The sequence below is a fragment of the Panthera pardus genome, unplaced genomic scaffold (genome assembly GCF_024362965.1).
Source record: "Panthera pardus isolate Hobbes unplaced genomic scaffold, ASM2436296v1 HiC_scaffold_8, whole genome shotgun sequence".
Taxonomy (NCBI): Eukaryota; Metazoa; Chordata; class Mammalia; order Carnivora; family Felidae; genus Panthera; species Panthera pardus.
The window spans coordinates 148,343,481-148,366,799 of NW_026527013.1; the positions used below are offsets into that span (position 1 = coordinate 148,343,481).

At 40.7% G+C, this 23,319-nt stretch overlaps 1 protein-coding gene across 1 annotated transcript in view; it reads left to right on the plus strand.

The window, feature by feature from the left end:
- The window catches only part of EXOC4 (exocyst complex component 4), a 753,548-nt gene that overhangs the window by 23,156 nt on the left and 707,073 nt on the right, over nucleotides 1-23,319 (plus strand). Inside the window, exons 2-3 of the mRNA XM_019452780.2 lie at nucleotides 138-327; nucleotides 10,556-10,750. Of these exons, the coding sequence (XP_019308325.1) occupies nucleotides 138-327; nucleotides 10,556-10,750 (385 nt within the window). The remainder of the gene's footprint in view (nucleotides 1-137; nucleotides 328-10,555; nucleotides 10,751-23,319) is intronic.

The window sequence follows — 23,319 nt, forward strand, 5'->3', positions numbered from 1 at the left end:
GGCTTGAACTCACGAACCACGATATCATGACCTGAGCCGAAATCGAGAGTCAGACGCTTAACAGAGTAAGCCACCCGGGCACCCCCTTTTTTGCTTTTAAATTTGATTCGGCTTGATATAATCTCTGTCTTCACCAGGACTCTGTCTACCAGTGATGATGTTGAAGACCGAGAAAATGAGAAGGGCCGCCTTGAAGAAGCCTATGAGAAATGTGACCGTGACCTGGATGAGTTGATTGTACAGCACTACACAGAGTTGACGACAGCCATTCGCACATACCAGAGCATCACAGAGCGCATTACCAACTCCCGAAATAAGATAAAGCAGGTGAGCCTCCTTCCCTCCTGTGATTGTCGCACCGCATCTACCGTTAGTAGCGTGTAGAGGTGCCACGGTGGTGGTGAATGGCCATAGTGAGTGATGCGTAACGACGCTTTTCGGGAGTTTTGCAAGTGTCTTTGAAAGCCTGGCTGCGGAGGATCACAGAGGGCATCCCAGGCTTGCCTCTTCCCGATGTCTTATCCTTGGCTTCTGCTGCTCCTTCTCCTTGCCGTGTGAAATGGTGTGGAGGAGGTGGCCTCAACATGAAGACACTGAAGGGCCTCTTGCTATTAGAGGCTCCCATTTCTGTGTATCAAATGTATGGCGTCTGGTCCTATCCCACACTGTGTGTGTGTGTGTGTGTGTGTGTGTGTGTGTGTGTGTGTTGCTGTAGCAGTTGAAAAATTTTTTGAAATTTCGGCTTTCACTGTGTCCGCTCATTTGAAATTGGTTGTGATTTCTATATAGTCATTGTACATTCTTGGTATGATTTTGAGAAGAAACCCTAACTTACAGATTATTTCAACATGCATTTATGGATACTGGCATTCTTGAATATCGTTCTTCAGTAGTGACGAGCATGTATTAACTTACTTACATTTTGTCATTTTCTTAATATTTTGCAGCAATTTCTTTTCATTCTTTTTTTCTTCCTCCCCGTCTTTCTACTTCTTGCCCCCTTTTCTCTCCCCGCCCACCTCCTTCCTTTTGTAGTAGGTCCTTGAAAAACTCTTGGTTCCTGGCTACCAGGTCTTTGCTGCCTAAAGGATAAAGTGGACTCATAAAGGGTATTTTTATATTTGGCCTGAGGGATGAACTGACATGTAGGTGCTGTCACGTCGTCATATGGTTTTGGCCATGTGTTTCAAGGGTCACTCCTTTTAATACCACTCTGATGGCATTAATTGCTACCACTTAGCACTGCTTGTTTGCCAGGCATGGCTGTTCCTCACTCAGCAGACTAGGATGTAAACGCTGGTCTCCCTTTCAGGTCCTTGCTGCTGGTTTTCAGACATCTTTTAAGTGGTAACCTGCCTTTTTGAAATGAGCTGTCTTGTGGAACCCCGATATGTTAGCTGCCTCTTGTTCGGTGTTGGGTGAGAGATGCAGGGCCTCATGCTTGATCCCCTCCTTATAAGCCTGCAGCTGGGGGCGCCTGGGTGGCTCAGTCGGTTGGGCGGCTGACTTCGGCTCAGGTCATGATCTTGCGGTCCGTGAGTTCGAGCCCCGCGTCGGGCTCTGTGCTGATGGCTCGGAGCCTGGAGCCTGTTTCCGATTCTGTGTCTCCCTCTCTCTGACCCTCCCCTGTTCATGCTCTGTCTCTCTCTGTCTCAAAAATAAATAAACGTTAAAAAAAAAAAAAAAAAGCCTGCAGCTGCCTTTCCAGCACCTCTGTGGCCACAGGGCTGCACAGACCATTTGCAGCACTCTGGCTGTGCTGTTGATCGGTCAGGGAGTTCCCTGCACTGTGCCCGCCTGGTGGTATCTTCCCCGCCTTGTGCCCGCCCGGGGATATCTAGGCTCCCAGCTTTCCCGCATTTTCTTTTCTGTCTTCTAGGCCTTATGTTATGGTTTTCTAAGCAGAGACCTAAATTATTCTTCTAAGAATGTGGTTGATAGTTTCAGCCTCTCTGAGTACCGGTTGAGAACCAGTAAGCTCTTAACCTATTTTGAAGCAATTTGTTGACCTCTTTACCTTGTCAAATTAACTGGGAATTTTCAAAAGGAATACTATAATTCTTAGCCTTTACAAATGATGAGTTCATCCTATGGATTTATCTGTGAAACTAGGTAAAGCTGTAGATCAGTTTAAAGTAAACTGTAGTCCATTTTGACCCAATACACTAAGCTCAAGAGGAGTCAGAAAATGAATGTTCAGCGGTGCTGACCTTCTGGCTCTGCCCCGGGGAATCCCAGGAAGGGTGAAGGTTTGGTATCTCTGTTTTCTGATTAGTTTGCTTGGCTGAAAGGACTTTGTCATAATGTCAGGGGAAGCGCTGTAGTGGTTTCTGCTTTGACCCCCTCTCACTTGGAGTCGATAGCCTCTTTGCCTAGAGAGTGTTGGCTGGTTTTGAAAAGAGTCTCATCTTGATTATTTCACATTTACTTTAGTGGCTATAGTCTGTCCACCATCCCCATTTTTAAGTACGTTGGGATTTTGAGCGAAAGAAAATAAAAAGAAAACTTGGTGTTTGTTACATCAGACAGTTGTCAAAGTAAATGTCACACAATTCTGTTATGAATTAGCTTCAGTATTGGGAAGAGAAAGGGCTAACGCTCTTTTCCAAAAAGCCTCTAGTAATTGATAAGTAAGAGCAGAAAAATGTTGGGGGGAAAAATGAAAGCGAATTTGTTTCTATTGTATAATTCGACAGTTTTATAATGTGAAAGTCCATTTCTTATCACCAAGGAAACGCTGATGTTTTCTTCCGAATCTTTCCCTGTCATTTTTGGTTTTTAATTGTTACTTTGGATTGTATGTAAAATCTCGGTGGATGTAGGTGTGTGTATTTTTAAAGTAAAAGTGGGGATGATTGTATAATCATGGGGCTACATGATTTCACACCCAGCAAGATATTGAGGATGTATAGATGTGAGTTGAAATTTTCTTTCTGCTCTCTGCCAAAAGTAATGAGGATTCATTCAACAAATACCTGTTGAGTGCTGGCTGTGTGCCTGGTTCTGTTTTAACTGCTGGGGTGACACCAGTGGAAAACACCTGTCCCTGTCCTCATGGAACTTACACGTTACAGGAGGAGACGGAAAAAGAAAGTAGGTGTTACTTAACAGCAGTGATTTAGTCTCTGTATAAAGTGCCTGTTTGGTGCTGAGCGTTGCTCTAGGCTCTGGGGTCTAGAAGTGAATCAAACAAATTCCTGTCCTTGTGGAGTTTACATTCTGCTTTACATTCTAGTCAAGGGAGACCCCACTATAAATTAGTAAAATGCTGTCTAACAGATGGTAAGAAGTGCTGTACTTAAGAATCTAAGAGCAAGGAAGGGAGAATAGAGAGTTGCTGCTTCAGTGGCCTAGCCGGGCAGAGTTCACTGAGGTTACATTTGAGCCAACACCTGCAGAAACTGAGGGAGAGTCAGGAGAAGCGCCTTAGGAAGAAGGCATGGCAGGGGCAGCAAGGTCTTGAAGCAAGAACATGATAGGAGTTTGGGGGAAGCAGTGAGGAGGCCAGTGGGGCTGAAGCAAAATGGGGTGGGGAGAGGTGAGAGTGCTGGACAGAGAGGGCGAGGGAGAGAGAGAGAGAGCTGGTGGGTGAGGTACAGTGTAGTGGGTCAGGTCACGTGGGGTTTTGGTGCCTGTAAGGACTTTGTTCATAACTCTTTGTGACGGGAGACCACTGTAATCAGCTTTTGAACATAAAACCGGCATGATATAACTAACGTTTTAAAAGGGCTAGCTGCTATTCTGAGAGTAGATTTTGGTGGGGACCAAGGCAGGTGAAGGTGTTCATGTTCACGCTTTTAAAGCTTGAGAACACAGAACTGTTTACATTTCCCACTGTGTTAATAGTTTCGTATATGGATTTATATTGGGAGGATCTATGTCCTTGGGGATACTGAGGTGACAGACAGAGTTGACTCTTTTCCCAGGTAGTCAAGTCTATTGGGAATGTTTTTCTAGATTAAAAAATTTACATGTCCATACAAGAGATATATATGATTGATCAGGTTGAGTGATGTGGATAATCAAAATACTTAGGCTACCCTATTATTACTGTTGAACACATAGTGATATCAGTCAGAATGAGATGTTACTGTACTAGAAAACTTCAGAAGCCACGGGTACTGCCAGTGTCTCATAATAATGACTGTTCCAGCAGCGGCACCAAAATAGAGGGATATGAATGGATACAAGCTGGGAAGTTGGGTAATGTTTGAATTTGAATGTGATTGTTGGTCTTTGAATTTGAGTGTTTCCTCCATGCTCTACTAGGTAGACGAGAGGACATCAGATTTCTTTAAAGATACTAAGTGTCTGTCTAATGTTTATCACAGAAGCTGGAAGACAAGGGAAAACAGATACTTGTCTCTCTTGTGAGGTGTGCACAAACACTTTACGATTCCCCCCAATTTCAGCTGCTCTGTTGGTACTAGATGAAACTGCTAACTCATTTTTCTTGCCTGTAATTGGAAATAACTATATGTGATTATTCAAATGAAGTTGTTAAGAGCTTAATCATTGAGTAGTGCAACATTCATTACTTAACATTTAAAATAATTTTGTGGCTTTTATATGAAACTATACCTTAAGAGGCAGAATAAGAACAAAGAATAATCTTAATATAGAACATGTCGCAGTAGAGCAACATGGTTGTGGTAGGAAATTGTTTACGGCCCAAACGTATGATGGAAAAATCCCGGCTGCTTCTATGAGAAAGGGAGAAAGGGTAGAAAGGTGGGCTAAACGGTGGGCAATAATGCGCTAGCATAATTTAAAATGTACTAGGCAGTATTGCGTGTTAATGCGGTCACAAGAACTATGCGCTCATCTCTCCGTTGAGTTTAACTGTATCTGTATTTGTGTACCATGTCAAGACTCTGCAACTTAACGGAAAAGTATTGCCCTCAGAAGGGGTTCTGTGGAGCCTCTCAGAGAATTTAAGACCTTAGAATGGCAGCTAAACCCGCCCCTCCTCCTCCAAAACTAAGGAAACAAAAGCATGGGAATAAAAGTTTGAGGGTAATTTAAAAGTGATCTGCAGTTCTAAAAGGCTTTTAAACAGAACGGTGAGTGGTGTTTCTGCACTTCTTTCTAGGCACTTTCTAGAAGGCTGTGGAAAAAAATGGGTTGGACACAGGTCAGGAGAATACCCATGAACACGCTTATATGTAGATTTATTTTTAACTACAGAAGAGAAAGTCTGTTTTGTACTTTCAGAATTAAGAATGACGTTGACTATTAACATTAGTTTTCACCTACCATCCCTTGGGTAGAACATTTCTAGTCTCTAGTTTCAGTGGGGTGCTTGCGCATTTGTTGTGCTTTATTATAGACTGCACACTCAAAGGCAGTCCCTCCTCCCATTATCCTTGATCAAAATCAGAAAGGCATTGAATTTGATGACTTAAGGCCTGGATCCATCAGCCTCTCGTACATGTATCCCTGCTACTCAGGCTCCAGGTAGTTTTCCTCCTGTCTTCATCTTCCCCAAGTCAAGGGTGCGAATAACTCTATTTCTCTGCTTTCTGTATCCTCTCCCATACCCATTCACAGTAACCTCTTGGGGCCTGTTACCCTCATTTTCTCTTTTGCTAATAGTCTCTAATTAGAATGGCTGGAAGTTCTAGTATATTGAAACTGAAATTCTTGCTGTGGCTGACCAGGTGATTAGGAGCAAATGTGAAGTTACTAGAAGTCTCAGGAAGGAAAGGAAACTTGTGTTTGAAGAAGGATTTCTGTACGTGGGTTTCGATGTCTTGATTTGAATAGCTTGACTCTGTGGATTTATTTCAAGAAGAAACAGGAAGATAATTTTTCAATCTTAATTATCCTGGTAAATTAAAACAGAATGGAATTAAAATACTGTTACCACATCGAGAAATAAAAGTTTAGATGTACTTTGGTAACTTTCTCACATTTTAGATAATGTTCATTGATGGATACAGTCCTGTTTCTCTTCCCTGTATAAAAACATTTATTGAGCTATAATTGACATACAATAAACTGCAGTATTTTAGAAGACAGTTCAGTGAGTTTTGGCAAATGTATATGTCCTAGGATGTGTTCCCATCCACCCCAGAGAGTTCCCCCTTGCTCCTTTGGAGTGAAAAGACTGTGTTCCTCTACTCCTTTCCCACTCCCCTCCACATCCTGCCCCAAACAACTGCTGATTTGAATTCCATCACTACATTAATTTTTGCGTGTTCTAGAACTTCAGTATGTACTTCTTTGTATCTGGCTTCTTTTGTTCAGCATAATGTTTCTGAGATTCTTCGTATTTCTTTTCTTTTATTACTGAGTAGTATTACCCCCCTGCCGCCCAAGTTTTAAAATAACATTTCTTCATAACCGTGACTTTCTAATCAAAAAGCTGAGGCCTCGGGGCAATTTAATATTAAAAGTTCTTGTACCTTCTTATGTCTGGAGCTTTGGCTAATAACTCAGTTTAGGGAATAGTTTTGGTGATGTTCATTTTCCACACAGCCTGATGCCGTCTCCCCCACCCCTAAACACAGACACAGAATCCACTTTTCTTTTCCATTTTCTTCCATGCAGTAAGCAAAAATGAGAAGTGAGCAGACTACATTGTATATATCCTGCTGTGAAATGCCCTAACAGTCCTTTTCCCAATCAGAAAGGAGTTTGCCAAGCTTTACTGACACTAAGTAAGTTTATCCCGAGCCCTCTTGATCAAGAGCCTAGTTGGGTGTTGCATGACATAAAATTTATTTTTAACAATTTCCATAATAACTGTTAAACACCAAAGAAAAATCCGAGAATTACAGAACCCAGGTGATAAAAGTAGACTATCAGAAATCAAATTCAAGCAGATTTTAACTAAGGATTTAAAAGAGAATGGATTTAATAGTTGGAGTTCTTAGCCCAGAGACCAAGAGTGCCAAGAGGATCTGGGAATAGCCTTGAGAAATATGTTTAAGAAGTCCAAAAAAGGGCATTAAGAGATACACAGTTCCAAAATAAGACCTAGGGATGAAGAGTAGAGCCTGGGGAATACCGTCAATAATAGTGTTAACAACTTTGTATAGCGATAGATGGTAATGACACTTCGTCATGGTGAGCATTTTGTAATGTATATGATAGTCATATCGTTGTGTCATATACCTGAAACCAATAGTACATGTCAACCATACTTCAATTAATATTTTCAAAAGTCAAAACCGTAAGTGATGACAAAAACCAGTACTTCCCTACCTCATCCTTCCCCAGTCCCACTTCCAAAACTTCAGAGACACTGACTTTTACTCTTAGTAATATGCTTATACTATTCTTGGTTTTTCTACTTTAGACATTGGATATAAGCTTCCGGCTATGGAAGATGAGGATTTAGGTCCCCCTCCCACCGTTTCCTCTGCCCTACTTCATCTTCTTCCCACTTCCTCTCTCTAGTTGTATCCTAGTTGTTGGTTAAATAGATGCTGCTCATTTTATTACAGCTATGTGACTATTTCCCTCTGAGCCATCCAGCATACTATTTGTGCCTGTGCGGTTTTGTTGTTGCTGTTTTCCTTGCAGTTAATGCTTGAATCCTCCTGTTGCCTGTCTTCTGCATTGGTTTTCCCCTTTCCTGGATCCTGTGTTTCTGGTCTTCTGTTATTCTCTTGTGTTGATGGAGCACGTTCTTCACTAGCTTGCTGAGCTATGGTGCATCTAAGTTTTATCATTTTGAGAGCTTATAAGTCTGAAAATGTCTTTATTCTTCCCGCACACTTGATTGATAGTTTTTCTGGGAAATAATTCTCTCTTAGGATTTTGAAGCTATATCATTCCTTTGTCTTGTAGCTTTTAGCGTTGCTGTTGAGAAAAGTCTGATGCATTCTGATTCATAATGCTTTATATGGATTCTGTCCCTCCCCACTTCCCCCAAAAGCTTTTAAGATCGCCTCTCTATCCCATGTGTTCTCACACGGCAGGATCACATGTCCTGGCATGGTTCTTTTTTTACTCCATTTTCTTGAACGCTTGGTGTACTTTTTCAGTCTAAAAACACATGTCTTCCGGAACATTTTCTTTTATTACTGTATTTTTCTTTACTCCATTTGTCTCATTTTTCCTCCCCTGGAACTCCTATTTGGCAAATAGTGGACTTCTTGGATCAGTCTCCTCATTTCTTTTATCTTCCACCTTTCGTTTTTTGTTTTATTCTCTGTAGATTTCCTCAAAGATAGCTTCTGACCTTTATATTGGATTTTTTTCTACCATATTTTAATTTCCAAAGCTGTTTTTATTCTCAGGTTTTTTGTTGTTTTTTTTTTTTTATAGCATCCTATTCTTGTTTCATTGATGTAATATTTCCTATTTTTCCTAAGGGATATTGATTATAGTTTTAAAAAATTTCTGTTCTGCATAGTTTCTGGTGTTCCCCGCCCAGCCCCATCCAGCAGTTTTTTCTTTTTGTTTGTTTTGGTGCCTGCCTTTTCATATTCCAAGCTTTCCTTGGCTGTCTGGTGATCCTCGTCTAACTATTTAAATGAAAGAGGGAGTCAGTACAAAGCTGATTGGAAAGCTCAGAGCATGTTGTGGGCCTTGTCTAGTGATGATCGTGCAGGGACCCAGTAGTTTCCTCGGTGAAACTTCAGGTGTCACTAACTCTGGGTCTTTTCGCCTTGTCATCTTTCCCAAGGAAGGCCATAAGTTTCCTGTGTTGGAGCTAAAAATCAGGCTGTGTGTATTTAGAGGCAACCCTAGCAGGAGGCTGGGTGTCCAGAGCAGGCTGAGGATTTTACTGTTCCATAGGCCCACTTTAATATCATTCTTGTGTTTGCAGTCTGGTGCCTCACACCTTCCCCTTAGTGATGTCTGGCCTGGATCCTTTCTGATTGAGTTTCTTCAAATCATAAGCCTTCTAGTTGGCCAGTGTTTGGGGGGAGGGAATTACCCATCTGTGTGGATTGATGAAGGTCCAGGGCTCAAAATACTCCCTATGGAAGGTGTTGGCCCTGGGGCTCCGGCTTTCGGTGTTCTCGGCACCTCCTTGTCAGTGGTAGCAAACCCGTCTCCATACTAAGACTTTCAGATCACTCTGCTCTGCTAAATTACCCACATTCCATCTTCCTGCCAACTTGAAAAGTTTTGTTACCATCTCTTATATACCATTCCCCCCTCTCTGTTCTCTTTTCTAGATGCTTTATGATTAGCAAAAAAAAAAAAAAAAAAAAAAAAATCACTTAAGGACTGCAGAAAGGGGAAGGAAGGAGTGGAGGTAATTAGCACTGTCTTTGGTAGTTTTTCAAAAGGGTCCATGACTCCTTCCAAAGCGAATAATCATTCCACTGTGCTTATCAGGAGAGATTACAGAATCTCTTTATTTAGGGTTCTTTTTACATTGGAGAGTTTCATAAAGGTATGATAGGTGTATTGTCCTTAAGTTATTGGGATAGAGTAGATGCTTTCTCAGCAGAGAAATGTTTCTCAAGAAACATTCTGATCTTAGCATTCCATCTTTATATTTTCCTTGTTTGTCGGAAAATGTTAAAATTTAGTTTTATAATCACCAGAAGCATAGTGTTCATGAGTGTATGCACCACCACACCAGATCTTGTGGAAGACAAATTTTCAATGGTCAGAAACGTGGTAGACTTTCTGGGCTGATGGAAATGTCTTATACATGATGGTTTAGATTATACAGGTGTCTTACATTTGCTAAAATTCATCAAATGGTATAACTGACATGTATTCATAAATTTTACCTAAAACAAAAACCAAATTAAACAAATACTGAATTCGAATTTAAAAATACATGTGAGGACTGTCAAAAGTACATGAGAGTAGTTCTGTGAATTGTGAAAGGTCCTGATTCTTTTTATTTCATGTTGTAAAAATTGAAAACCCTTAATTATGAACATGAAAATGTGCTCATCATGCACATCGTGACTACCTCCTGCTCCTTCTCCTCCTGTTCTGTCGAGCTGTGCCGTACTGGTCACTAAGCTAGATCCATGAGAATGTTTGAGATTGTCTTATTTAATATCTAAAAATCCTTGATACGTCCTAGTGCTTTTATTTTGAGATGGTCTCTGGACGTGTCTCCTCTTTTCTGGAAAGTGGGCTTATTTTCGTGTTAGTTGAGATGAATGCACAGTTCACTGGCTGTAAGCTTCAGCTGAAGTTGTGGATCTAGGGTGGTCCAAGTGAGCTGTCTGCTGAATAAGAAACATGCAGAGAAGAATTGGGAAGGAATCAGCACGGACTCGATCAGTCATTCCCTTTTAGATAGTTTAACATCCGTGGGTTCTTCCTGTCTTCAGAGTGCTGTATATCCTAAGTAGGTTCTTCCAGATTCACTCAAAGGTAGGTTAGGAGTAGTTTTCTCATTTCACAGGGGAGCAGATACACACAGAGGTGGAGACCCCCATCCATGCGAGTCAGTGTCAGAACCAGGATTAGAATTTTGCAAGCCAGCCAACCACCGGGAACTAGTGGGAGGGGGAATTGGGAACTGTTACTTCTAGTGACACTGGTAGTGAAAAGTACTAACCAGATTATAGGTTTAGGATGGCAAGACTCTGGACTGACCCAAGGTTGAATCTGTTTATTGTAGGTGAAAGAGAATCTGCTTTCTTGCAAGATGCTGTTGCACTGTAAACGGGATGAGCTCCGGAAATTGTGGATTGAAGGAATTGAACACAAGCATGTCCTGAACCTGCTGGATGAAATTGAGAATATCAAGCAAGTGCCTCAGAAGCTGGAACAGTGCATGGCCAGCAAGCACTATCTCAGTGCCACCGACATGCTGGTGAGAGAGCTGCCTGTGCGAACGGTCATTTCTGCTAAGATAGGAAAGCCCTTGCTCTTGTTCTCTGAATGCTGTCTTTCACGTAGCACATTACAGACCGCCTCTTGGGATTCACAAGCCCTTGTAGGTGAAGCCTGACCGGTTCTCTTCCTAATTTCAGTGTTTGAAGTGGTAGGCGATTATTTATGCGTTATCTGCCTTTGGAACAATGGCAAGGTGCGTAATGGTAAGAAACTGGTACCTAGATCACGTTGGCATGGTAATGAAGATGTTTGAATTTCAGAGGAAGGTGGCTAATGAATCCTATTTTATTTTATTTTTTATTTACTTACTTTTTTAAAGTAGGCTCCATGTCCAATGTGGGACTTTAACTCACAACCCCAAGATCACGAGTTGCATGCTCTACCAACTGAGCCAGACAGGCACCCCTAATGAATCCCATTTTAAAGAATGAAATCTGTATGAGAGACAACTTAAGGATATTTACGGACTTCACGTTCCACAAATTCTTTGAAGGGATTGTTATGTGAGGGCTTTGTTTTTTCCTTTAAACCGAAGAGCAAGAAAATAATTTTGGAGCAATAATTCTGGAAGCGACTTTGTCAAGCAAGCATACTCCACAGACTAGCCTTTAGCCTCTGAGTCATTCTGTTACTTTTTTTGTTTTTTTTAAAGTAAGCTCTACACCCAGCATGGGGCTCAAACTCCCAGCCCTGAGATCAAGAGTCACATGCTCTACTGACTGAGCCAGCTGGACGCTCCCATTCTGTTACTTTTTGAATTAGAAATGAAAATTCAGAGAATGTTGTTACTGGTGGTGCATGTGCTGAGTGTCAAGAAGATGAATAAAAAATAATACACATCCTATTTCCTAACAGTCCTAACTTTCCCAGGGCTGGTGGCTCTTAGAGGGCTGCTCTATCTACCCCCCCACCCCCGCCCCCCCACCGCTTTCCACATGACCACCCCACTGCCATGTTACTCGAGCTGTCTGGGGACTACAGAAGCCCTCCATAGCAGGTGACTGCATTTGGTTCTTCTTTTCCACAGTAGGTGAGAGTCCCCTGTCTTTGTTTCACTGAGTTAGATTGGCTGTAACACTGAAAAAAACACTGAGACGACTCGGTGGGAGAAGCAGGATAAATCTTCCAAATGGTTCCAATTTAGATTTTCAAAAAGAATTACGCTGTAAGTCCTTCATGAGAACCTGTTAAGGGAATTCGGTCGCTAAGATGTGAGATACGCTGTGATATTCTGTCGTATATTGAAACCTGGTGTATGATAGGAGTAAACAGTAAGCAGTCGCTGTAACCAGTCAGCTAACAGGACAGGAGGAGATGTGGAATGCCACCTGTGTGGTCTCTCTGCCTGTTGTCCTCAGTGTCCTCTTGCAGACTGTTGCTTTCACAAGTGGGTGGGGTTTGGGTGTTTGGGGGAGGAGAAAGGGTGTGGGCTGTGGCCAACGTCTTTCCAGCTTTGCAGAGGAAAATTTCTTGTAATTAAAACGTGCAGGGACAGGGGTGCCTGGGTGGCTCAGTCAGTTAAGCATCTGACTTTAGCTCAGGTCATGATCTCACGGTTCATGGGTTCGAGCCCCATGTTGGGCTCTTTGCTGACAGCTCGGTGCCTGGAGCCTGCTTCGGATTCTGTGTCTCCCTCTCTCTCTCTGCTCCTCCCCGTCTTGTGTACTCTCTTTCTCTCAAAAATAAATAAATAAACTTAACCCACCCTCCCCCACCAAAGAAAACATGGATAGGGTCCAGATTGGGCCAGCTTGAATACTATGATTGTCAGTTCTAACTAAAATCATGTGGTTGGGAGGAGTGGGGTGGGAAGGAGGAGCATTTACCTCCAGAAAGGAGTGAGTATATGAGCTGTGTTGCCCAGAAGTTCCTTTTTTTTCCCTGTTTGTCATTGTTTATATATAATGGACACTAATATTTTGTCAGAGGTATTTGAAATATCTTCTAGTTAGTGGTATATATTTTTGCTTTATGAAGCCCTTTGTTACAAAGAAGTTTTGAAATTTAATGTGGTAAGATTTCTTTCTTTTTTCCTTTATCTGATTTTTAAGAAAAATTTTTTTCTATCCCAGTGTCCTCTAGAGAATCTACTATGTCTTCTTTAATTCATTTGGACTCTGTTTCCGTATATGGTATAAACTCGGGATCTAATTTTATCTTCTATGTAAAAAGCCACTTAGCTCAGACCATTTGCTAAATTTATTTCCTACTGACTTCTAATGCCATCTTGGTCACATACCAAGTTTTCACGTATGCATGGGTCTGTTTCTGAGCTCTTCGTTTTTATTAATTGGTCTTGTCTATATCTGCACTGAAACCATGCTGTTTTAATTACCGTTATTTTATGATATAGCTTGATAGCAGGTGGAGACGTTCCCTCACCTTGCTTGTCAAAACAGACAGAACTGTCTGTTCTATTCTTGGCCCTTTACTCTTCCATATGAATTTTAGTATCAGCTTGTCACATTCTGCAAGAAGCGTCATGAGACTGATTCATTGTAAGCATTTCATCTTCATATTACCGAGTCTTTCAGTGAACAGGATAGACCTCATTTATTGAGATCTTCATTTATGCTCTATATAATAATGCTTAGTAATATGTTCCTTAGAGGTATTAAATATATCTTATTGCTGGCTATCATATTTTTTAAAACAGTGGCGCTTTATTAATAACAATTTTTAGTTATTTGTTAGTGATGAAGGGATGCGATAGATGTTTAATTGATCATATGTCCCTGAATCTAATCCCAGTCCTGTCTGCCTGGAAAATGATTTATTTATTTATTTATTTATTTATTTATTTATTTAGGGCTTAGCTCAGATTTCTTTAGCTCTCTGAATGTCCCAGGTGATTAGGTGCTTTTTCCAAAAAATTAGGCATTTGTTTTTATCGTGGTTGAGAATACTTGACCTGAGTAGATGCCTTTTTTTGTTTGTTTGTTTCCATAAGCTGCATGTACTTCCTGGTAATACAATTGCTTTTGTTTGTATGGTAGGTCATTGAGGGCAAGGGCTATATCTTATTTATTTTTGTCTGCCTTGTGCTGAGCACCGCGGGCCTCATATAGTCAGGGTTCACAGATCGTTAGCCAGATGGGTAACCATGTGAAAGACTTTAATAGAGGAAAGAGGTGTTTCCTCTCTAGGGGCTCTGGTCTGATTTTTTCTTTGGGTTTGGTGTTTGTCTTAATGACAAAGTCTTCCAGTTTCCAGCCTTTCCCTTTAGCAATATTTGAGTGAACAACAAAAAACAATAATTACACTAGCAGCCAATACGTACTGAGTATTCGCTATGTCATTACATTTAAGAAGCACATTTGTTAACGCATTTAATTCTTACAGTGACCCTATGAGAGATGGGTTTCTGATGTGCTCTCCATTTTTCCGACGAGGTAGTTGCTTTGTATGATCTGAGGAGCTGGAGCATCCTAATGTACAATGAAGATTTCATGAAGGTAGGATTAAAGGTGTGCTTAAAAGGTTGGAAATTTCCTCCAATTTGGCCTTTTGTATATGAGTGGATAGTAAGGGCTATAATTGCTCTTTCATTGGACTTGATGTGAAAAAATACTCACATTTCCTTTCCCCGTGGCTATGTGCTATTAGAAGTAAAATCTACTTAAGGCATCTCGAGGGTCAAAATGAAACATGCTTGCTAAAAGACGTCATAGGAAAGTGAATTCAAAAAATCAAGTCTTTCGAAACTCTCCGATTTCCTTGGATCTGTTTATCAAAAGATTTTGCATTTCCGTTGTAAGGCAGGTGCAGACACCCAGGAGTGTAATCCCTACTCAGGTTCACAAATCCAGAGTAAATAAATCAGTGGTGACCCATGGCCCTTGTCCGCTCCTGCAATTGCTACTTCACTGTCACACTGGGCTGATAGCTAGAGACTTGGCCTCTAGATGGGATATCTATTTCTTCTTTTGATACGATAACCTGAGTATTGCCTAAAATAATTAAATTGTCATGACAGGGACTGTCTGCAAATAGGCATGGCCTTTTGTTTCCTTCTTCAAGGTAAACAGCTGCTGTTAGCTCATGAAAGGCTAAAAGTGGTCCAACAAGAAGCCTGCATCCGTCACATTGAAATCAGAGACTTGATTAATATTGTAGCCTGTAGCTTTGCGATATGTATGGTTTGAATTAGACCTCTGCAGTCATTGTGCTGGGTTGATGCAAGCACATTAATGACATAATTTCTGGTTGCTGCATCACATTTCTGCAGTCTGTCCTTTGTATTCCACTCACATTAATTGAAGTAATTTTGCCAGTGAAGCGTGTTTCAAACCTCTGCATTTAAATTGAAATTTTAATTCCCTTATTGTCTTGAAAAGACGGCTGAAGATGCCTTGTTACAGGTTTCATTATCACTCAGAACACTCCAGCTGCTGGTTCTAATGTACAATGACTGATTAATTCCGGGAAGAATTATTAATATAAGAACAGCAGCTTCTTCCCAGTGGCATGAGCTAACCAGGAAGGTATTTGATGATAGTTAATATTTTTATGAACTTTTTTAAAGGAAAATTTATGTGGAAGTCTGCATCACACGAAAACTGCACAGATGAGCTTTGAAAACCACTTACCCAAGTTCTGATTTATCAACCCATAGAAGTCGACTCATAATTGCATTCAATCAGTGGAAACTGAGCCAGTGTGGGTAGTTTTGAACCACTTGAGCTGACCGTCACAAGGCCTGGGACTACATTTTTTTCATTTTTAAGTCTTCCTGAGATTGTAGAGATTTTGGATGTCTCTTGTTTTTCTATTTATAGTTTTTTTAAAAAAATCATAGCTGTGTACTAAGATAAGGATTATTATAATAACTACTTAGATTTATGTAGTTGCCTTCCGCCCAGAGAATCCCACGTGCTTTGAGAGAATAGTATGGTGGAATTATATCACTTACACTGAAAATGTGGCCACATCGGGCATAAAGGGAGTAAGGCAGCAGTTTAATCTCATGGTTTTCTAAGCTCCTATAATAAAAATATACTTCTAATGGTTTCAGCTTACAAGAGCCTTCGCATTAGTTGTATAACAATCAAGGTCGTGAATGTTAGTGTGGGTCAGATGGACCTATGTTTGGGTCCTGGCTTTGACTTTTACTAGCTGGATCACTTGGGGCTAATTCTTTGACCCTGCCGAAAGTTGGGAGTTGAGAATTACATCTACTCCCAAGGATTGTTGAAGGGATTAAATGAGATACTAAGCTATTTATATAAAGTACACGCAGTATACACAGTAAGTGCTTAGAAATGTTATTTATAGTGAATTGATTACTTTAATGGATACTGTAAGAAGGATAATGGTGATTGCTCCCACATGAGAAGTTCGCAAAGTGTTCGGAAGTGGACTCGTTCTGAACTGTTGAGAGTTGGAGTAGGGCTGGCTAGGTTAGGCATTATGGATTCCTTCTTCCCTTAAATGGACATCTATCTAAATGAAAGACTACCCCACATTTTATGTAGTCCAAGGAGTTCCTGCAGGCCTAGATAAGATTTTTCTCTGAAAACGGGTGCCTGGCTGGCTCAGTTGGTGGAGCTTGATGTCAGGGTTGTGAGTTTAAGCCCCACGTTGGGTGTAAAGATTACTTAAAAATAAAATCTTAAAAAAAAAAAAGATTTTTCTCTGAAAACAAGGCTAGTCTGATCTAACACATGCACAGAAGGATGATCAGGACCCTAAAGTTCTTTCCCATATATTTGGGATTTGACATGGGCAAATTTCAGATTCTGTGTCAATCACCTTTTTGGCTTACTTCAACGATATGTTCATAGCAATGCAATTTGTCAGTAAACTATCTAGGATCAGTTTGTTGCAGAATCGACTCTTAGGTAACTAAGTGTGTTTTTCTGCTAGTATTGTAAGTAGATATAAGCCAGTTCACTATTGGAGGGTACTTATCAATAATGTTGATTGTAGTGTTATAAAGTAGTTGATGTTAAGCTATTTTTTTCTGTCAGTGCTTAGATGGCAGGACCAGTGGACCAGCGAGCTTGTTCTTTATGCTGCCATTAGAACTGTGTCATTAGCAAATAGACAAATTCTTCTTTTCTCATATTATGGGCAGGGAAGGGGTGATCATGCATCTACTATCAAATGATTAATGCACAAGAAAGAAAAAGGGGGCAAAGTGTACATCCCTTTCGTCTGATCTGAGAGTTTCTAAGATCTCCCAGGACGGTTTTTTCTCATTATGACTGTGGGAATGGTATTGAGGTGAAAACTCTATAAATATCGAGAGCTGGAACATTCTAGTGAACTTATTGGACTTAACCTGAAAGTGGTAAGTGACTGCAAAAATGTTTCAATATTCCATATAGATTTCTCTACACGTTAAAAAATATATCCGTGATCAATAATGAAATAGCCACCATTAAGCCCATCTATTTCTAGTGTAGAATATTGATTTGAAAGACCATTGCCAATATTCTGTACTAATAACAGGAAAGAATCGGGCACATGTTTTGGTAGACTTAACAAAGAATGGTATGATGCCATTGTCGATGACTTCCGGTTGCTGGGAAATATATCTGAATGTGTGCCCTTAACCTTGAAGGAGCTTACATGCTAATAGGGAGAGACAGTGAAGAAATAAAGAGTCTCATATCACGATGAGCATAACAAGAAAGTGGGGATCAGGAAAATTGGGGATGGAGGTAGGGTAGTATGGTTTGCTCTATAAATAAGGTGGTCAGCTATAGCTGCTTCTAGCTGCATTTGGGACCCCTTCAGGCCTTCAAACGCCTACATCTGATCTTTTCAGAAAGGTTTAGGAAGAGCTGAAAATAAAGGTATTAAACAAGAAATCTTGGTAGTTGTCTAAAATTAAATGAGTAGGCCTAATGTGGCAGCTTTATTTTTTTCCTGGAGAGTAAAAGCACAGGGCTTGTAAACAATTATTTGTGTTCGTGTCCAATGCCCTTTTTTATTTATATTTGTTTTTGAAGGCTAGGGTAGCACACTGTTTGAAAAGCACCTGGTCATTGTATTAGCTTTCCTTCCCTTTTACTTTGTTCTTTTATCTGCTTTTCTTTGCCTCTTTTATTTTAAAGCAAATAGAAATTTTGTTATATTACACTAAACCTCATAAGGTTCAGCAGTTTTCAGTTGACTCGCTTGGCTGTAGGGCAGTGATTCCCAAACTCTGCACATTAGGGACCTTCTTGAAGAAATTTAAAGCCCAGGTCCCACCCTACACTGATGACATTGAAGTCTCTGATGGTGGTACACTACCTTCAGTAATTTGACATTCTTCAGGTGATTCCATTGTACAGATAAATGTGGAACTGTAGATCTCGGGTATACCCTATGCCACTTAACAGAGTAAAACTAGTTGTCTTTGATGTCTTTTGATACCAGTTTTGAGGGGTTAGAAACCAAGTACGAGTAAAACCTTGGACTGTGAGTTACGTGTTCTGTGAGTGTACTGCAAGATGAGCAAACATTTCTAATAAATTTTAACTTGATCAATGAGTGATGTCTTGCAGTATGAGTCGTACGTGATGCTGAGTGTCACACGATCACAACTGAGCCAGTGGTTCTTGAAATCCGCTTTGATATAAAAGTGCTTTGGATTATAAGCATGTTTCCAGAAGGAATTGTGCTCACAAACCAAGGTTTTACTGTATTTGCACAAGACAGACTTTGCACAGTGACTGGTACGTTTTTGTAGAAATACTGTAGTGTGAAGTTGCTTTGTTGCCATCCTCTGTTGCAGGTTTTGGGTAGGGCTGACAAGTATTGGGCCCTTACTCTGATTTTATAGCCTGATTATTTGGTCAGTAGGAATGGTGTTGAGTGGTTAAATTAGATGCTCTCCAGGTTTGGGTGGACTTGAACTCTTCGGGGCTGCCTTCTTGGTGCTCTGCCTGCTGCTTTCTTCCTGTGGTTTCTTATTGGAATTGCATTGGGATTTCATGGGTTGAAATTGGAGCACAGATGTACTTACTGACGAGTGGTGGCTAGGTACATCGGTGGTGTAGTGCAGACAGAATGGATTTGGAAGCCAGACGTTCTTAATTCTAGTCCTGACTCAACAACTCCCTAGTTCGGCGAGCTTAGACAAATCACCGTCTCTCTCTGTTATGTAGTATTCTCTTCTCTAGGGTGGATCTACAAATACCCTATCTAGATTGTAGACATGCTGTGAGAATAAAAGTGAAATTTGGTAAGGTTACAGTGCTTTGTAAAATATAAGGCAATAGACAAATTTAAGAAGGTGTAAGTAGCGTCATCATCACTATGACAAAGTGCCAGGTAAGAGAAAAGCGGTCATCTATCATCTGGGACTTGTTTATACCGAGAAGTCTTTCTCTCTCTCCTGGTGCTGCCATCACTAATGCATTAATCAGATCACCTGTGTGCACATGCCCTTTTATATACTTTCGCCCCGTATGAGGAATAAACTAAGGCAGGAATAATACACGAGGCCTTTGCTGACCTCCTCTGTCATATTCCAGGTTTCAGCCTCACATATGGACTTCCTCAAACAGGTTTCTGTTTGGTCATTGTGTGGCCAGATGGGGACCCTATATATGTATAAGTAGCTGCAGGTGACCACGCATGTTGATGGGAGCCCTCTGTCTCAACTTGACGATGACTGGGGAAGGTGGATCAGTAGCTTTTGCTTGGCTTGACCAGATAGGAGCTTGTTGAAGTATGTTTTCTCTGGGATTTATCCCAGTACTAATTACTTGTTGTTCCTAGCTCTTCCTCTCACATTCCTTTGTGGGATTTTAACAGTTGATGTTAGTAAAGAATTGTGTAAGTGCTGGGCATTTCTAATGGATTGGGAATTTGTCTTGATTGAAGTGTGAGCCTGACATGACTCTCAGAGACCTCCTTTGCCAACTCCTAAGATAATTGTTCTGTAACTTGTTCTTGTCCCAGAATAACAAAAAGATGACAGAAGTAAGTGGCTTTGGGACCCTTGTCAAATGAGGATGTCTTTCCTAGTGGTCTCTTCCCTTGTATTTTGGAGTAGGAACCTAGGATTTAGTGCTGTCTTTATGGAGCACTGATGGGAACTGAGAATTGGAGGGACCATTAGATTAGGCACAAAGAAGGATTTTTTTTTTAAAGTTTATGTATTTATTTTGAGAGAGCGAGAGAGACAGACAGACAGACTGAGCAGGGGAGGGGCAGAGAGGGAGACAGAGAATCCCAAGCAGGCTTTGTGCTGTCAGCACAGAGCCTGATGTGGGGCTTGGACTCAAAAACTTTGAGATCATAACCTGAGCTGACACCAAGAGTCAGACGCTTAACCATCTGAGCCACCCAGGCTCCCCATTGGGGGTGTGTGTGTGTGTGTGTGTGTGTGTGTGTGTGTGCGCGCGCACAATCTTGCCCATAAGCAATTGACGTTTTAACTTTCACTTAAGGTGTTAGGTATGTTTAATTTCATCAGGAAAGTAATTATGAACTGATCTGTTGTAAGTTGATTTAGAACAAATAAGGCTTCAAATTTGGCATTATGTATTAGAAGCCCTAAATATGTGCATTACTTTGGACTTGGAATTCTACTTCTAGAATGGTAGGAGTTAAGCATTTTAATTATGTGATAAAAAATCTATACAAGGATAATTATCACAGAAAGATTTGTGAAAGTAAAAGAATATAACAACTACTTTGTATGGGGAAGTGGTTTAAATCATTTGGGGAATATTCATTTTATGGAGTAGTATGAATGCTAAAAATATATTTGGTAATGGGCAGATGTTCCCAATGTATTGCCAAATGGAAAAAGCCTATTTAAAAATAATAATACTTTTTCAAAACTTTGTATGGAAATTGTTTGGAAGGAATCAGATTAAAACATATTTTACCTGAGTAGTGAAATGTGGACCATCTTTTTCCTTTGGGATTTTGTGTTTTTTGAGTTTTCTTGATCATGTATTTTTATAATTGGGAATTAAAAATAAAGGTTAAGAAAAATACATTCCTGGGCCTTAGGCCTCACTCTTTTTTTTTTTTTTTTTCCTTAATCTGTGAAATTGGGGTAGGACTCCAGTCCTGACAGCCTTTAAATGTCTCTTGTAATAGAAAACTCAACATTTCATTTCTCAGATACTGTCATTCTTTTAGACTTGGGCTTATGGAATATCTTAGATCTGACCACCCCTACTTGACAAGAGGAAAAAACCCCCAAAGATTTCTGCTTAAATTTTGGGAATTATTTGTGGTAGAAGGCCCTGATGTTTAAGAAAAAACGAAAACCAAGAAGTTGGGGGGATCCCCAAAGAAGACTTAAGAAAGAGCTTAGTCGAATGGTATGCTTTTAAACCAAGTCTATGTGTCACAGCAGTGGTAGGATGAGCTCTTTGTTAAAATCAGAAGTCACATTTGATCTCTTGTGAGTTTTGTTTTCTAAGATAGTTGTGAAGAGAGTTTAAAGAAGAAATTCACAAGTAAATGGGCTTTTCTTTGACAGCACTTTATCTTACAGGCCCCCCCTCCGCTCACTCACTTATCAATAACTTCATCTCATTTGCTGCATCCTGTAAATTCCATTAGCTCCCCGGCAGTCTATTGCATTAAGCCTTTACTACCTAATATCACCTCATTTACATTGACACATGCTTGACCTCAGCCCTTCTCCTCTCTTTGCTAATGCACCAACAAGCACTGATATCTCTCTGGAGCATTATCATTTGGCTGTTAGCACAACTAATAACAGCCCTTCATTTGAACTGATGAAGGTTTATTAAATAAAAACATGTAATAACCCTAGCAGTAATGAAAGCAGAATGGAAGTAGACAGCATCCTGTTTTTAATGGTGAGAGCATATGCTGAGTCTGCATTATAGGTATCGGGTTTCGGGAGGGAGAAGGGGCACCTGAATGGGGCTGATCAATATTCTGTTCACAGATGACTTCAAGAATGGGCATTTTTGATTGCCTGATTGGATCACTGGGTTGGCTGCAGGCTGAGGACTTAGGGTGGAAAAAAGTGTTCATGCTCCAGGCGCTTGGCCTTGCTCCTGTGATGCAGCTTTCTTGGGAAGTCTGTCTTAAGTTCCAACTGTCAATAGCTCGGAGGCCTGCAGGCTGTGGCAAAGCAGAACCCTAGGGAGCCAAATCTTCTCCAGTAAAGCTGGGATCAGGGATTCTGTTTTTCCTATAGATCCCCGAAGACTCCTCTAAGCCTTGCAGGCATTCCCTTATTCTGCTTTCTATGCCCCTTACCCTGCCTCCCGACTTCCCTCCCCCGCTCCCCTAACCATTTTTGTATGAAGAGCAGTCTAAGCCATCTTCTACATAGGTCCCCTGTGGTGGCTGCTGTCATGTTTTAAACACAAGCCGAGTGGAGGTTGTTACTAAGTTTATATTTAACAGGATTTTGATCAGCAAAATCCTTTGGGGGTCACATGTTTGTGGTTTTATGTCGCACACATATATAATATTCTGCTAGTTGAAATTTTCCTAGATTCTCTGCTGCAGTTAACCCTATAGAACACAGGGTTCTATCAAGGCCACAGTGTTCTACAAACAGCACTGTGATGTCCTAGATGCACCAAAGCTTTCAGATCTCCTAAAACTGTTGGATTAAACCATATGAAACAGCCAATACTGGGTCATTTTTGACTCGTAAGAAACAGGTTCCTAAGGTTCCGATTTCAAACTAATACATGAAAAAGACTGTGATTTTGTTTGGGGGAGGGGCTTAAAGCTGTGTGTTGTTGTTGTTTTTGTTGTTGTTTTGGTTTTTGGGTTTTTAAAAATTTCTGTCTGATAACCAAACTACTGCTTTGGGCACTGTGGTATAGCAAAATGACAATGTTTGGTAAGTGATTGATCTGGAGTTCTTGGTGATAAACATTTTTCCTGCTTGTGTAAAGGTGGGTTTGGCTCATTCTGCGTCCAGAGGAATACTTCTTATGCCCATCTAGGACTCCTTGAGCCCTCTATGTGGATACTTCTGGGTATAGGGCTGTCTTGAGGAGCAGGGCTGAAGCCACCACAGGTTGCCTTCTAGCAGCTCAGGGGCCCAGGTGGCAGCTGGCCAGTGGCCTGGGCACCAAGTAAATGTCAGATTCCAAGGCCTGCTTCTTTTGTTGCTCATAGCCAAGGTTTTTTGGCGTTCTTAGTTGAGTCTGTTCAATAGGTTTAACTCGTGGTGGTATAGGAAGGGAGAGGGTATCCATTCTCTGGAATAGCCTAATTTCATATCTAAAAAGATACACATCTGTATGTTGAGCCAAGGCAACATTTGCAGAATGGTTATGTCTTACTCGAAAAGTACTTCCTTAAGGGAGGCATACAGACCTATTGAAAAGTGATAAAACATTTTGGAACCATTTAATTATGAGAGTCCTGAAGGAAATACTTGTTCTAGGCTCAACAGTGGCAACACATTTGCTTTCTTTAGGGAACATTATTGCCAAAATAAGCATTTTCCTTAGCTGACAGGTGGTTTAATTAGATGGCTACTAATGTCAGTTGCCATTGTGTCTTTCCTCTCCCCCAACTGAAATAATAATATAAAATGATAATAAACCAGTCTTTCTTCAGTGAAGCCAACTGAATGTTGAGAATGGC